The following is a 17,912-nucleotide window of genomic DNA, read 5'->3' as shown; positions in this document are numbered from 1 at the left end:
ACATGTCCCAGTCATCTCACTGAAGGCCTGTGTGTATGCTGCAACAATGGCAACCTGTGTTTCAAGGGCAGGCCTCCTGTTAGCTTCAGAGGTTTTCTGGGTGATTGTTTCAGCACCAGTCCACTTCTGTTTGCAGATCATGTCACCATTTGTTGACCTAAGAATCTTCACTGCCACTGAAACGTCATGTACAGAAAAAAATGCTTACTTGGCACCTACTATTATTCCATGCCAAAAGTCTGTTACCTCTACTGATCTGACATTCACAATCATACTGCCCCTCTCTTTGAAGGCCTATGCACGCATTTATAGTTGTCTGACGTGCTTAGGTAGGATATGAACAAAAGAGGAGTGTCCACATATTAATGGTATAGCAGTGTATGTTCAAATTTGAGAAGGCAAATTCAGAGAGAATGTTCTTCTGCAACTACATAGAACAAGCATCCATTAAAATAATTCCCCCCCTTGCAGATTATACAATGGGTGCTTCCAAGTATTTTTGCAGTTCCATGGCACACGTGTAGCCTAAGTATTAAGGTTATAAAAGCTCAGTGTTATACTATACTAAATGAAAATAGTAAATTTTTATAAAAATTCATCTCCTTAGATCTTGCTAATCAAGGGATTATACATTCTTGTGAGTAACATCAAGGATTCACAAATTATATTAGTACTTTTGCTCAACTTACGGATAACATCATTTCTAAAGTGAGCATGAATCCAAGCTCCGACTACATTGTACAAAACAACTGTTTTATACAAGGGAGCCACATATTTTTTCAAACTATTTGAATACCTGTGTTGAAATAGTCCTATTGTTCACTAAATGAATGTGGGAACAATGTTTTGTCTCTGGTATGTAGATCCTTTACTTTTTCTTCTGGTGCTCTGGTAAATTCTTAAATTACTTATCACAATCTGAAATTAGTGGTTTTATAAAAGTTATTTTCTATATATTATTCACAACCACTCCATTTACATGACACTTCAGGTTGTTTAAATAATTATCTTTCACCTTGTGTAGTCTTCCAACTCTGACATTTTAGAACAAGGTTAGAAATAGGAAAATTTTAATTGTTCCATCATGCAGTTGCTCTTCACTAAAATATTACAAGAACCAATTCACGAGTTAGTGATTTAGCTTTAACATAAAAAAATAAAAGAGAGAGAGACCGGCATGCCAGATTCAGTGTGGAGAGCATCTATGCTAAAAATTTTTGAAAGGGGGGGGGATTAGAAAATTGTCAGCATCCTATAAAAGTAGTGCCATCTTCGGCACTATTGTTATAGGATGTTGACACCTGATGGCTTTGTGAAAGCAATATTTTACATCATTCTCACCACAAATAGCTAATAACAGGAATCTTAGGTTAGTCTTATTGCAATGAACTGTTTAGTGAAAGATTGTTGATTAAAGCCAATACAGATGTGAATAGGATATATTGTTGAGAAAATTTATAGATTGTAGTGTGATTTTATCAAACAGTGATGACTGATGGTCTTTTCTCCTATCAAGACAGCTATTACTGCAGTTTTTTATTTCTGCAGTTTTTTATTTTATTTTTTGTATGTTTAATAAAGTTTAAGTGAAACTAATTTTCTCACCATGTTGACACTATAAAATAAAATCCTGTGTTAGAAAATTATTTTATGTTCATAATATCATTATAAAGATCTGTAGCAATGTGAAAGTCATTTGTAATGGAAATACTCAGTTAAGGCTTTAGTTAAAAAAAAAAAAGTGGCTACATTTGTTTTTCTGTACAGTCTTTAGTGAAACTGTAGTATATACTGTTAACGTGTCATGTTACTGAATTGAACTAAATAAATTAAGTTTATGTAATCACTTCCTAACATCTCTACTTAATGTAAGAACAATTAAAAAAACCATCAAAATAGCATCCATAAAATAAGGAACCACATTTTTCAACTCCAGTACAAGAACTAACTTTGTGAATTTCTGACAAATTGTAGCCTTTTTTGAAAAATGAAAAATTAATCACTGGGTTTTAAACATTCTTTATTCAGTACATCCTTATATAAATAACTGAAATAGTTTTATAATCTTACATTTCTTTTTAAGAATAATTTTTTACTTGCACTTCAAGAGTTATCATGATTTTCATTTCAATTATTACTTTAACCATTTTTCAAAGAAGAAAATAGAATGAATACATGTGAGCAGCAGTTTATCTTTGTGCACCGGGTTTATGTATTTTTTTTTTTTTAATCTGCCCCAACTCTCCACAAAAATGCATCATTCACCGATGTATTTATCACCACAGGTTCTTCTACAGCGATTAGCACAAGCAAATAGAAAAGTTCATTAGTTGAGGACAAGTCGAACTGATATTTACATTAAGCACAAAAACAGTGCAACAGATCTTTATCAAGTTTGGTCCATTGCTGAGTCAGTATTGTTAAACACAATCAAAGATTCAGGAGATGCTGGCTGGCTACTTGCTGGAGGACTGTTTGGCTCAGTTTTAATTACTGGAATTTCAGTGGTCGTTACAGTTGGTGTCCCACCAGTGGAACTGGAGGCTTGAGATACAACAATGGAGCCAGGTGTGGCTTGTGACATAGTTACAACCACCACTTTAGCCATTGGTGCAGTTGATGTGACTACTTTAGCTGGCAGGCTTTGGGTTGCACTGGCTGTGACAATCTTTACTAAGGTTGCAGTAGTACTTCCTGTACTGGATGTACCCAAAGAATTCTGAGAAATTGTGGAGATAGGAGTAGGTGGCCTCGGTGAGGCAAGGAGTACATATTTTTGGGATGGGGCAGATGAAACAGTTGGTGTACGTGGAACAGTGACAATAGTTGGAGTTCGAGGGTTAGTTTGAAGTAATCGTGGCTAAAAGAAAGAAAAAAAATGCAAGGTGTAATAAAAGACCATATTGCAAATTTTAAAAAAGCATAAACTACAATAAAACCAACTTTAATTATATATAAACATAAAAAAAAAAATTAGTGTTAAGCATTTTTAAATATATACTCAAAAACATTTTAAAATTGGTTTGTTAATCTGCAAGGGAAAAAAAATATATATAATGGCCTTCTTATCCGATATAGTTAAAATTAGATTCCTATGTAATACACTAAACTTTGTGTATACCAAATCACATATAGCACATCTCTGGAGGCAGTTTGTAAACAACCCTAACAAGATAATATCCAAAAACTGTAGCAAAATGACTGGGATACACTACATGTAGAGCAGCTCACAGAATGTAGAGTAAAAGTAAATAGGGTATTACAGAATTCAGTGCAATAACTCACTGAAATCAGTCTAACACTGACACAGTTGGATTAAAAAAAAAAAATTCCTAGCTAGATTAAATCATGAAACATAATGGGGTATGCACACACTGTATGGTATTAAGACCAAAGCTATGTGAAAGTTATCAATTAAAAGACATCTTTATGGTTGGAGCCTTAGACTACAAAGGACATATGGGTAAATGCAAGTGCATCATTTTTATATGCAGTAAACTACCAAGGTAGATGAATTGGCATCGTTTTAATTATATCGTTGTAAATACCTTTGCAGCGGGTTGCCATAATATTGCACTACCTCGAATAAGTAACACTTCACCAATGGAGAAGATTGTTACTTATTCTCCATACGGCACCATTTCAAGGCTTACTGCTCTTTTATTGGCGGGTGGGTGGGCAGGTACCCTGATGTTCCAGGGTACCTGCCTGCCCACTTATCAGTAAACTCCTTTGTAGTCTAAGGCTCTAGCCATAAAGATGTCTTTTAATTGATAAATCGGCCTGCCCACCAATGAAAGGCTAGCCTTGAAACAGTGCCATCTAGGTGGTGCTGGTATCTGCCGAGAATAAGTAATGATAATCTTTTCCATTGGTAAAGTGTTACCCTGGAACACAAGGATATCTGCCCACCCACTGATGAAAGGCAAATAAGCCTTGAAACAGTGCCGTCTGGGTGTGTGGTATCCACTAAGAATAAGTAACAATAGTCTTCTCCATTGGTCAAGCATTACTTATTCAAGGTAGTGCAATATTATGGCAACCCATTGTGAAGGTATTCACAATGAGATTAATTAAAATGCCAATTCATCTACCTTGGTAGTTTACTGCATATAAAAATGACACGTTTGCACCAATCCACATGTCAGTTATCAATTATGCTTAAAAATTGGCTCATCTGTTATTTACTTCTTTTTTTTTTTTCCTAGTGCAGCAAAAGCTTGTGGGGTCCTTGCACTATATGGCAAATACTATTACTAATGGTTAATGATAACCATACATTTTTAAGCTGTTGGTATTTCAAAATAAACAGATTGAATTTTCACCAAACAAATTTTAAATTATCTGAAGGTATCTGAAAAAGATTTGAAATGAAATCAACAGCACTAAGCAAATTTTGACATATAATAAAATATACATCACCTCATTAACAGGGCAAGTAGTATATTTGCAAAGGTAATATGCAATTATTTCAAGAAAAACACAGTTTGGAAGGTGTTCACCAATGCCTACCATATAGCTAGCTTTCCACTAACAGGTTATGCCAAAATAAGGTGAGGAGTGGTGTTCAAGCTTAAAAAAGGAGATCGCTGGTGTCCAAGTATTTAGACAGCCTTAAACCCTTATCTAAGGCAGCTTCTCAAATGGGAATTTTTACATTCCCAGTGGTGTGTACATTTCTTCTTTGGGGTTAATAAACTGTAAATAAGTCAGCTGCATCATCAGCTCTTATATGTTTGGGTACCTACCCAAACAACCAATAAGAGGCCAAATAGCTTCAAAACAGTACATATGGGGGAAGGGGGGTACTGAAAATAAGTAATAGTGGACTTCTCCCTAATGGGGAAGTGTTAAAAAAGTACAAGGGGAAGGAAACTTTGCGAGGGATTTCACAATATGAGATGTTATAATAACGATATTTAACAAACAAACTTTGGTGTGTCTTAAAATTCAACCATGCAGTAAGCTATTACACTAACAATTTCACAGTTTGAGGCTTTCTGTCCTAAACTTTTACTAGGAAATAATGTCATAATGTAAATGACATTATTTCGGCACTGTTTATTAAATAAAAGGATGTGATAATTAAAGCTACCATAAATCTCTACATGACATTAACAGGGATCTCACACTTAATTACTGCAACTTGCTGGTAAAAAGTGTTCTCAAATAATTTTAATATATTTCTTCCTCCACTTTAATTTTCATTTCTTCATTCTCCTTACCTTTAATACATAAAAATAGGCATCAATAACTTCCTCAACACTGGTATATCTAGTGTAACGTATCTGCCATGCACCACACAAATGATATGATAATGTTTTGTGCACAGCAATTTCCTGGACTTCATTATTAAAACTAGTGAGAGACTAAAAGCTGCGAAATAAACTAATTAGTTATTAACAGAAACTGTCAAATTCCCACTAAAAACACAAAATATGAACTATAATTCAAAAATAAATTAAATCAGAATATATCGGGATATTTAACTTTCCAAATATTCATCAGAAGAAGAAAGTGGACGACTTCTGGATTTATTGGATGCCTTCAGTAGCACATTAGACAAGAACAAGAGAAAGCAATACTCTTGATGCTATTACCAGTAGTAACTATTCATGCATTAAGAATCTTCGGGTAAAGGTACCACTAGTGACCATTGATGTGATTGAGTGGGTAAAAACTGAATGGTCCCATTCAGTTTTTACCCACTACAAATTCAAACTTGGAAGCAGTCACAAAAGTAATCGTAAAAGCTACTAAGGTGTTTACAGCAACTAAAACAATGCTTGAGGTTTAGGCCCTAAACGGATGTCAGATGAACTGATCAGACTAGTGGCAGAGAAGAAAAAATGTATGGGATGATTATAAATTATTAAGGAACATGGAAACCTACAGCAAGTATATAAAGTAAAGTGCAGCCATTACCAACCCACTGCAGGATGGAAGCCTCCTCAACAATTCATGCTGAGGGAAATGGATCATAATCTGCCACGCTGGTCCAGTGCGGGTTGGCAGATTGACCATATTCAGCAGTCAGGGGCTAGTCTGCAATCAAGCTGGTAAAGAGGTTAGGACACATTATCAGAAATCTTTGGCTAAGAACAAAAAAAAAAAAAAAAGAATTGGTGTACTGGATATGATGGCACAAGTCTGTTGAGCCTATTCAGATTGCAAATTGAATAAATTTTCTGCATCTACATTTATGGATGAAGAAATTTAGAGAAGTATACTAAATTCTAACAGAGCGCTAAATGATTTTGTGATAACAGAAGAAAGTTGAAGAAATTGTGGACACTAAGGGTAAACAGAGAACCCAGGTCTGATCGGATCTATTATCCAATTATATTAAAAAACATAGCAAAAGAGGTAAGCAAACCTGTAGCCATAATTATGAGAGCATCCTTGGAGCCTTTATGGCCCTTGTGGGTAGCACAGTTGGTAGAATCGGCACACATGGCAACTTGTGAAGGATGATCACTTTGAAATTTTGCCCTCTCTTTAAATGTCAGAACACAGAATAAGCTCATTGCCTACATCCATATTCATAAACTATATTTGTACATTTTTAAATGGCATTGAACATTATTAAAAATAACAAAAAGTTGTTTTTTACTGAATTCACACACAAGTTGAGTCCCATCGAATTGGGACTCAACTTGTTATGGGACTTTTTCACAATGTGGGAGTTAGTCAGTCTCAGGTGAGGGTAACACAGTAGAAGTAATCTCAGAACAACATACCAATTGGGTGGTACTGCACTTAGGTAGTGGAGAATGAAAAAGAACTGGAGTAACCAAACAGTTCAACATGAAGTTCTCTGAGTAGTGTAGACAGGTTAGGATCAGTTCATGCTGTTCTATTAATGATATACTGGAATATTGCAAGTGTACAAGGAGGTGGTTATTCCACCATATAAGGAAATGGTTAGGCCATATCTTGAGTAATGCATGTGGTTCTGGAAGTCTCATTTTAAGAAGGATGTGGATCTTCTGAAATGGGTGCAACAAGATTAGTCAAGGACACTTACCAATAAGGACCAGTACTGCCTGGAAACTAGATATGTGTGAAAAGACTTTATTGAAGTGTTTAAGGCTTTGAATAAACTAAATGACCATCCTTTTTTGTCTTACATGAGGTGGTATAAATTTAAATTGAGGAGAGACAGACATGAAAATTTTCTTCCAGCCAGAGGGTAATTAAATTGTTGGAACAAATTTCCATCTGATGTTGTGGAAGTGGACAGTTTGAACAAATTTAAGGAACGATTGAACAAATTATTGAAGTGTGGATGTATGTATAAGCTTGCATCCTTGCATCATTTTGCCGCTACCAACAATAAATTACATACTACTTGTGATTAATTAGATACTATCTATGATTCTATAATATGTGATATTGAAATGCTTATCTGAAAAAGCAGGCAAGTTTCAATTAGGGACAAATACACGTAATTAAAAATTTTTATCACAAATTTTAATTTGCACGAAATCAAAAACCACTAAAATTTACAGAAATTACCCCACTCTACTGGAGCTTAAAAATGTAGATGTCACTTCAGTTAATGCAAACACATTCTAAATGTAGATTTGGCTTCTGGGAAGGAAAATAACTATACTCAGTACAATAGCCAATAATAAACTTGGTGGCAGAATTTCAAACTTTTTCAATTTTTAAATGCATAAATCTAACAAATTAAAACCCTGCTAAAAGATAATCTTAAAAAATATACAATCTATTCTTGTTATAGCCAAATTACAAGTTAAAAATAAATTTTGAAGAAAACAAGAAGTTATGAAAATGTACTGTACGTTAACTTCTAATCTCCACCCATTACGATGAAATGTATTTCATTACATTTTGATAATGAAATACATTTCATTCAGCTGAATATGAATGTCATACTATGCAATTCCATATATTCCTAACCATCTTAAAATGTACTTCTACATGTTTTTCTGAAAAGTAACTGAATTTTATCAAGTATCATGCTTTTCCGAGCATTCAATTCACTCTGCAAAGAAGCCGTACTCAATTAAAAATGTCAACTACTGACTCAGAAAAATTGCATATGAAATTATGCCACAACTGGTTAAAATTAAATAAGATATTTAATTTTATATTTATTTAAGAGAGAAAATGGGTTACTGAGCAACCCCTCTCTCCAAACTTATTCCATTCTCTTCAATAGGATACTCTTATTTTTGATACATGCCTTTTAGACAGATAATTCCATAGGCACTGTCCTTAGAATACTTCATTCAAAAGAAAATTTATTCCCTTTACATTGTTAAAAGATTAAAAAAATACAATTTAGCTTTAACCTTTTCTTTCTCACCAATACACTCCTATTGGACATTTGAACCAAAGTATATACTGTATATATTTCATTCTTAATAATCTCGGATTGCAAAGTTAATAGTTTGGAACTCAGGTTTCTTCATTCATACCCTTTCTTGAAATTATAATGGAGAAAGAACAATTAGAACAATAAATGGGGGGGGGGGGGTATAATTCACAAATGGCTTTTTACTTCCTGTGAACACGGAAATGATCTGAATAAGTTGGTTACTTAAAAGAAATTTTAGACAATTTTAAAGTTTAAATTATTTGTGAAGTAACGTATATTTATTTCGTGGTTTTAAGATTTTTTTGCGACAATTGTTTTTCAATTCTCACGGTAGCATGCGATATTGATTGGTTTTTTAGGGGGTTGGTAGTCTCTAACTTTCCATGGCTCTTCTCGATGCACTAGGTGAAATATGAGAATTGAATACATGATGATTTTAATTAGTAGCTATTTTTAATTCGATTTATTTAATACTAAGCACATGCCGTTGGTTCGTATAATAATACATTCATCCGCGATTGAGTGTCGAGAGAATTACAGTCCTACTAAAAAGGTATGAGGTTTCCTCTTATAATTTAAGAAAGAACAATAAAAAAATTATAATAAAAGTGAGAAAGAGAGAGAAAGTTACACATGCTACAAATAAGAGTTAATATAAATTTCATATATATTCAATCAAAACTGATTACCTTATCAATATGTTGCCAGACCTGTAAAAATTTAAAATCAAGTCATACATTAAATAGTAAATTAATTACCTTTGTGTACAAGCATTCAAAATATGAGAGTCAAAAATAAGTAATTAATGCACAATTTCATCAGTGTGTGTCAAAATGATATACCCAAATTTAGATTTAGTACATTTTTGAACTTTATTTTTGGTTTGCATTGCCCAATATTTGAGGGAAAACAAAAATGCAGGATATGAGAACAAGCTAGTCTACATATACAAACTTTGTGTTTCATAATGAAACAAAGTTATTATAGAATAACACAGAACCAAAACCATGTCAAATATGAAAAAAAAAAAAAACATTTTTACTGTATGTATTTAAGTTTATCATAGAACCTGGCATATTGCTGGCTAAGAGTAAAATTACTGCCTTACATATTTGCTGTGTAAAAGACATAGCACTAAATCTTAACAATTACCAGTACACACTCTAAAATTTCTTTGAATACATTCTACATTTAAAATAGATTTTATTACAAAACTCCAGATACAACTAATTATTATTAGTCAATAAAAGAAAATGAACAGTTAATTAAAAAAAAAAATATATATATATATATATATACATATATAAAAAATTGAATACATAAGAAATTAAATAAGGTATATCAAAGAATTGTAATATGGTTTATGGACTAGGGACACTGCATTTTTTTGCAGAAAGAATCCAACAACCATTTATAAAGGATAAATGAGAGGATTGGGGATGAGTATAGAATATAAACTACAAACAGCAATTGGAACTATGGAAAACACAAGAAAAAATTAAAGTACTTATTGCTGTATAACCCATAATTTCAATGTCGTTGTCAGGAGTCAACCATTGAAATCATCGAAGATACAGAAATAGGTGGGTCTGTGTTTCTGACATGAAATATACGCACAGAATACTGTTGCGGAAGTATAAAAATTTTGAATTTTGGTGGTTGAAGAGATTAGGCTTAAATGTCAAGATAATGCACAGGAATGGTAATCGTATATTTCACAGCTGACCGAACAGAAGTGGAAAGCAAAAAAAGTTACATATCAAATACAAAGATGACTCACTGAATCCGATGAAGTATGCAGCCCAAGGAAACTTCCCAAATCCAATGAAGTAAGAAGCCAAAAGAACTCTTCAGCCATGTGAATGCATATATAAGTTATATACCATAGTAAGGCTGTATACCGTACTATGGTATACAGCAGTAGTTTATATTCTATGCTCATCCCCAATCCTCTCATTTATCCTTTATATATATATATATATATAAAAATAATCACATCATCTTTGGTTATAATGCTCAAATTTTATTGTAGTTTGATTATTAGCAACACCTTTTGCTAAAATGCATTTCTTCATAAAATGTAGACTTTTATTGAGGGAGGTCTGAGTCTACCTTCTGTGTTACCTTCAATCAAAACTTTGATACCATTTCTTGAAGTTCCTCTAGAAAATGCAACACAGAGTTGACCAATAGGTAAACAGCAGATCGGACCGATTAATTACAACTTTATTGAGCAACTGCCTCTGTAATTTGCCATTGTAAATGCTAAATGAAGTGAGAATCTTCAAGGGTAGCACACTAGATGGTATGGCTGCACTCTCTCACACTCAGTCTAAGTGGCCCAGTTTTATTGCCATCACCAACTGAAGTCGAGACACACTTCCCATCAGAGAAGGAGGAAACTTTTACAGGTTATTTTCACTCCATGAACTGTTTTAGTGTCAAGTAAGCAATTCAGACAAAATACTCTGGTTTTCTCTGGTTATGGAGTGAAAATAACCAGACATTGAATATATAAAAGCTAATATACTTCAGGGGTTAATAAAGGATTCCAGTGTGATCTGAGTGTAGAAGTTATGGATCCATCCAATACATTTTATAGTAATAGTTGCTGCTAGGTATAGTAATACCTAGCAGCATATAGGTATTACTGCAAGGTATTGACCTGGTAGAAGCTAATCACAATTTGGGAAATATATTTAACTCTGACAAAACTAGGTTCAATTTACATAATCATGCATCTGCACTGCATGCAGAAATCTTTGGTAGCACACTGTTCAAAGCTTGATCAGTTATAAAGTCTCTATGTTTTAGGTGAATACTGTTATCTCAGCAAATTTGCCTAAATTATCAGGAATCAATGGAAATTGTGATTCATGGACTAATATTATTAGTGGAGTCAGCAGGGGTCAGTGTTGGGCACATCACTGTTTTCTATATTTATCAATGATACTGATGAAGGCATATCAGGCTTAATGTCCACATTTGCAGATACAAATTTGATACAAAGGTTGGCAGGGCGGTTAATGGCAGTATGATACTGCAACAGGATCTAGAAAATTTAGGCATATGGGCTGAAAAATGGCAATTGAAGTTTAACATTGATAAATGCAAAGTACTGCATATGGGTAGCAGTAACCCCAGAGTAATATACAAACTGTGTGGTACTACACTTAGGGTAGTGGAAAATGAAAAAGACCTGGAGGTAATTGTGCAGTGAGATATGAAGTTCTCCGAGCAATGCAAATGACCTGCCAGGACAACTCATGGGGTTTTTTCAAAGATATACAGGAATTTTGCTAGCAGGGATAAGGGGGTGATTATACCCTTGTATAAGGCAATGGTGAGGCCAGACCTTGAGTACTGCATATAGGTCTTGGAGGCCTCTTTTTAGCAAGTGGAGCTGCTGGAACAAGTTATATGTATATATTATGTTGTTATTTGGAGCATTAACAACTAAGGCCATATTGCTCCGGGAATATGCGATGGTCATTCACTGACCTTTCCGCATCCTCTGTATTTGGTGGTGACAGGCTCGAACCGCGGTCTAATCAAGAAGCATGTGCTACGCACTGCTGCTCCTTCCCACCTGGCTACGGAGGCACCAGCTGGAACAAGTACGGAGAAGGACAACGAGATTGGTGATGGGAACAAAGTGGGTGCTCTCACCAAGAAAGACCAGTTTTGCAAGTTGCAGTATCTGGAGACTAGGTACCTGAGAGGAGATCTGATTGAGATGTTTAAGGATTTGAATGGATATGAGCAAGCTCAATGCTGATGAGATTCTTCCTCTTGCTCAGACCACATACATGAGGGGACACAAATTCAAATCGATGGTTTCAGAATAGATGTGTGGAAGTTTGCCTTTCGCCAACAGGTGGCTGATTTTTGGAACAAACTTCCATTTGTTTTTGTGGAAGCTGATAGTTTAAATAAACTCAAGGAAGAACTAGATAAATTATTTGAGGGAATGAATAGGTGAAATGGGAGGTGTTTTTTTTTTTGGTTGATGCTGTATAAGCTTGCTTCTTTGCAACATTTGCCACTGTTAATGCTGATAAAATGTGAAATGCAGTGTTTTGACAAAGCATACAGAAGTAACATTTTTCATAAGACTTACCAAATTGCATAACTTCAGAGACTATTCACAGAGTATACGTTTTTTTTTTTTGAACAATCCTCAGAGGCATTGGCAGAAGTGCCAATGCCTCTGAGGATTTGCAGGTTGCAGTATTCACTGGTTTATAATTGTATTTCATACAATTACAGACCAGTGAAACTGACTACTATGGTTGGTATAATATTATGGAATCTATGGTTAAAGATGTAATACAGGACCATCTCAACAAGAATGGTATCCTAAATGGTTCTCACAGCATGGTTTTGTGAAAAGGCAGATCTTGCTTAACTAATCTGATGTACTATGATGACATTACAAAGAAAATGGATGTGAAAAATAACTTTAACATCATATATCTCAATTTTAGTAAGGCTTTTCATACTGCTCCTTCACGAGAGATTACTGTATAAATTAGAGCAGGTCAGGTTAATGGGGAAGATCCATTAGTGGATTGTGGGTTGGTTGAAGGAGAGGTAACATGAGGAAGGTTATAAATGAGTATTCTTCAGAATGGATTGGAGCAGCAAGTGGGGATCAGTTCAGATCTCTCTTGTTTCTGATCTAAAGTGATATTGAAGAGAGAATACAGAAGAAGCCAGTTCATCGAGTTTTGTAAATGATATAAAAGAATTTTACTAGCAGGTATAAGGAGGTGATTATCCCATTGTACAAGACAATGGTTAGGCCACACCTTGAGTACTGCATACAGGTCTGGAAGACTCATTTTAGGAAGGTTGTAGATCTGCTGGAACAGATGCAGAGAAGCACAATGATATTGGTGAAGGGAACAAAAGGATGGTCCAAGAAAGGCTTCAGTTCTGCAGATTGCAGAATCTGGAGACTAGGCACCTGTGAGGTGATCTGATTTAGGTGTTTAAGGCTTTGAATGCATTGAGAAATCTCAATGCTGATGGCATTCTTGCTCAGACTACACGAGGGGGTATAAATTCAAACTGAGGAAGGATGGTTGTGGGACAATGTGAGGCAGTTTGCCTTCAGTCAGCAGGTTGTTGATTGTTGAAACAAACTTCCATCTGTTGTTGTGTAAGTGCATAGTTAGAATAATTTCAAGCAAGGATTAGACAAACTACTGGAGGGGATGGACAAGTGATGTGGGAAGTGGTCTCGTTCTCTTTTTTGGCTGATGCTGTATAAACTTGCTTTCTTGCATCATTTGCCACTAATAACACTAGTAAAAACATATATATATATATATATATATCAGTCTTTAGCAATAAGTAAATAATGCTACATATGAGAATTAATACAGTTATCTATTCAGAAAGTACTCATTTGTCATTCTAAAAGTTACCAGAAATAAACTGAAACAAAACACATATTATAGAAACTATCACACCACTTCTCCAGCTACTTTCGACAATTTTTCAATCACAAATTTTGAATTAACAGAAATTCTTAATTTACCTACTTCAAAAATGCTACTAGTTCATCAGCAAAACATAAAGACAATACATTGAAAGTTAAAACATTTATTCTAAACAAAAAAAAAAAACATGAAGAGCCAATGATAACCACAGCAAGTTGTAGTTATGCCTATAATTAATTAAAGTCTTAAAAATTCCTTACCTGAGTCACTGTAAAGGTAGCTCTTGTACTACCTGTAGTAGTAGTTGCCTGCTGCCTAGATCTTATAACTTGATTATGAATCACTGGACCCAGATAGCCAAACTCAGTTTTATATTCTTCCAAGACATCTGGGGGTTGCCTGGTTGACTTCAATATTGATGCTACCACTCTCTAATACCAAATTTTGTGAAATAGTAATTTTTAATTAATTTGAAATTTATAACTTATAATATAAATCTGCAATCTAACATTTAGATAAAAAATGTTTAGATAAAAACATTTTATCTAAACATTAGATATTTAGATAAAAACATTTAGATAAAAATCAAATTTAATGTATGATAATTACCCAGTAATTTTGAGGGAGGCAATCAAAGAGTGTTGAACCATTGAGGTTAATTATGAGGGCATAAAGGTGGTTCCAAGGGTGAAGTCTGTAACTTCAAGACTGGTTAGTCTGATGTCAATGGCAATGATTAAGAGTGCAAAACAGAAATGGCATTCTGAAGGACGTACAACATGGTTTTGTTAAGTGAAAAACATATTTTACCTAGTAAGTTATTTTGAAACAGTTACTCATAAGCTAGATGTAAGAAACAATTTTGACATAGTTTATTTGAATTTAAGCAAGGCAGCTGACTCACTCCCTCAGGAGATGTTATTGTATAAACTGAAACACGTAGGGATTACTGGTAAAATTCTAAGATGGTGGTGCTACAGAGTAGAAGGCAGAAGGTTGTGAATTGTGACTAATTCAATATCATCGACAAAGAAACGAAGGGTGCGTGATGTAGGATAGATGTAGGATAGATAGACAGATGTAGGATAGACGTGCGGAAATTTGTCTTTAGCCAGCGGGTGGTTGGTTGGTGGAACAGACTTCCATCCCTTGTGGTGGAGGTTGATAGCCTAAATAAGTTTAAGGCTCAGCTGGACAGGTATTTTGAACGAACAGAGGGGTGAAGTGGAAGTGGTGTTTTTTTTTTTTTTTTTTTTTTTTGGCTGATGCTGCATAAGCTTGCTTTCTTGCATCAAATGCCTCTACTAATGCTAATGCTAATGCTAATGTCAAAATTTGCAGACAATGTAAAGACTGGAAGACAGAAATTGACTGATGATTAACAGTGCCAAGTGTTCTTGGCACTTAATCATCAGTGCCAAGCAGCACTCCTTCAGGATGACTTCAACAGGCTTCATGAATGGTCAGAAGAGTGGCAGCTACGTTTTAATGAGCAAATGCAAGGTCTTACACTTGGGGAATAGCAACCACAAGATAACCTATACATCGGTGGGGTTGAACTAAAAACAGTAGAGGGAAAAAGGGATCTAGGAGTTACAAGTTTTTTGAGCAGTGTAAACAGGTGGACAGGAGAAAACATCCTATCTTAAAAAAGACACTGAACTTCTTGAAATGGCCCAAGGGCAACTGTACAAGGAAAGACTTTGATCATGTGCCCTAGAGCGCTTGGCAACAAGGCACCTTAGAGGGAATTTGCTGTGTGTATGTGTGGGTTTAAGGTTGAGAAGATGAAAGAAAATACCTGTTGACATTACACTTGAATTTCTTTAGATTATAATTTTCAGAAGTATATGCGAGGGGGAGCTAGTTCCAGAAAACGGAAGTTAAAGGAATAAATGAAGAAGAAGAAATATATCTTTTCTTTCTTAATTCCCATCACAGAACTGCATGCACCTCTAATTCATGGGAAACTCTTTGAAATAAGTATAGCTGCTATTGACTGCACACAATTTTTAAAATAAGATGCAATACATACACAGACCAAGATATATAGTAAAAGATTTAAAGATTCTACAAACTTAAGAGTATATAAGACATTTACTAATTTAAATTAATGACACTTACTCCAATCTGCTGCTTAATGTGTTCAGCTGAACTCTTATCCACACTGCTCATGACAGGTCCTTCAAGACACTGGCGTACCCGTTCACCAATTCCTTTAACTCTGGGGAATAAAAATGCCCTTACCACTTCTGGTCCTAATTCTGACAGTGCAGATATAGCACCATAGTGTGATGCTAAAGGTATCTTGTCATTCTGTAGAGCACGACTGAACATCCTAGTCATCCTTGTCTGGATACTATTTGTGCTGGTGTTGAAGTTTCTAAAAAATATGAACATAGTACGTATTCATATTCAACTAAAAAAAACAGTCAGCTGGTATTATAAAATAAAGGCATTCTCAACAGTTTAAAATGCCTCAACAGTTAAAAATGAAATAAAATAAATAATATTACTCACTTCTTCAACATGTTTAAAATATGGACAAAGATGAATAACATGAAAACTGCATTGATGTGCTGCTTTTTTAGTAATGAAAACATGCAAATGTTAATTTATATTTGCATACTGCTTTCAGTTATTTTAAACTCTATGAATATCTCTTAATCATAATCTGAGTTAGTTTAAACTCAGCATATTTCTCAAATAAGTATGAGGTCTTTCAGTTGTGTGACAGTTGGCATTATATGTTCTCAAGGGTTCTGAGAGTTCAGAAATTCATGATACACTGCATATTCAGCAATAAATTACAGAAGTATTCCATGAAATGGTCTGCAAAGTTATACTCTGAAACTTCAGCAGCTTTTGCTTCTAAACCGTTGTTTGCTTCTAAACCGATCTCATTAATAGAGTTCAGTGAAAACTAAGTAAATGTGACCACAATTTTTGTGAGGAAAGAAACCTATTCCTCAAAAGAGTGCTGAGTATTCTGATAAAAGAAAAGAGGAAATTTGCTGTATACCCACAGTACAGATCCTAAAGAATCCACACACTGTACTGACAACCTAAAAGAGGTCTTTACCAATTCACAGACTGTTAAACTATCAAATAGTTGATAGTTGAACATTCAACTATCAAACAGCTATATTACCTGTCTAGTTATGTACTTACTATCTTGCCAGAGATTTTGAGAGTTATAAAAAATAGTATCCTCTTTATTACTTAATTCAGAAGGAATGTATGCATGACTGCCATATATAGAATGATATGCTATGTTAAATTTACATCATTGAATTCTGCTAGCATTCATGAATTATTTTAATTTTAAGTAAACAAAATGTAATACTGCAGTTCTAATGACTATTAATCTTGTCTGACATTTGCACTAATGATTTAATTAATATTAAATTTACCTTTTTTTTTTTTTTTTTTTTTTTCAAAAAACAACAAATAGTTATTTCAGTAAGTTATGTGGTGGACACTCTAATTTGTCAAAAAATATCATACATAGACAAAGGAGATCAAATATCTATTTACTTGCATATTTGAGCCATTAGTCGAGAGGCAAAATCTCTGAGTGCCCAATGATTGTCAACATCTGGCCTTGTACAGAGCTGTCTACTAACAATGCAGGATGCCACTGAAGGAATCAGATCATGAAGCTAAAAGATAAACATGCTATTTAAAAATCTATTACTGGTAAATAAAATGACTTTTTTTTTCACAATGTATATGCTACTAAAAGTATTGGTACACTAAGAGAAAAGAAAGAGTTTATGGATTTTTAAACTAGGTAAGTGTTACTGATTTCCACAAATCATGTTTATAATTTGTTCCACAGTAGTGGTTCTGTTAGGCCCGACTAGGGCTGCCAATCCAACACCATCCTATTACACATTCCAAACCAAGCTATGACACCAAGTTTTGTGAATAGGATATTATCTCATTGAAAAACAGAGGCCATCACCATGAAACTTGAACAGCAGTTGAAAGAATGACATTATCAAGGATCACAATATCACTCATTTAATTGATTAGTACCATCCAAAAAAAAAAAAAAAAAATCCCAACTCCATGCCACGAAGAGCAGGCTCAAATTATCAGATTGTCATTGTTTT

At 34.3% G+C, this 17,912-nt stretch overlaps 1 protein-coding gene across 2 annotated transcripts in view; it reads right to left on the bottom strand.

Annotated features, from left to right (window-relative positions):
• Positions 1 to 2,156: 2,156 nt before the first annotated feature.
• The window catches only part of LOC150092009 (transcription initiation factor TFIID subunit 6-like), a 49,117-nt gene continuing 33,361 nt past the window's right edge, over positions 2,157 to 17,912 (bottom strand). Inside the window, exons 9-13 of one of the 2 annotated variants that reach the window (XM_090386517.1) lie at positions 17,332 to 17,456; positions 15,919 to 16,177; positions 14,055 to 14,225; positions 9,037 to 9,057; positions 2,157 to 2,860 (exon numbers count right to left, since the gene is read on the bottom strand). In XM_090386517.1, the coding sequence (XP_090242643.1) occupies positions 2,390 to 2,860; positions 9,037 to 9,057; positions 14,055 to 14,225; positions 15,919 to 16,177; positions 17,332 to 17,456 (1,047 nt within the window). In that variant the 3' untranslated portion in view covers positions 2,157 to 2,389. The remainder of the gene's footprint in view (positions 2,861 to 9,036; positions 9,058 to 14,054; positions 14,226 to 15,918; positions 16,178 to 17,331; positions 17,457 to 17,912) is intronic. The other variant, XM_090386526.1, reaches the window with a different exon arrangement.

This window comes from Mastigoproctus giganteus, chromosome 1 (genome assembly GCF_048544385.1).
Source record: "Mastigoproctus giganteus isolate SK-2022 chromosome 1, ASM4854438v1, whole genome shotgun sequence".
NCBI classification, from domain to species: Eukaryota; Metazoa; Arthropoda; class Arachnida; order Uropygi; family Thelyphonidae; genus Mastigoproctus; species Mastigoproctus giganteus.
The sequence above is the reverse complement of the archived record's forward strand: the minus strand, read 5'-3'. Positions and strand labels throughout refer to the sequence as shown.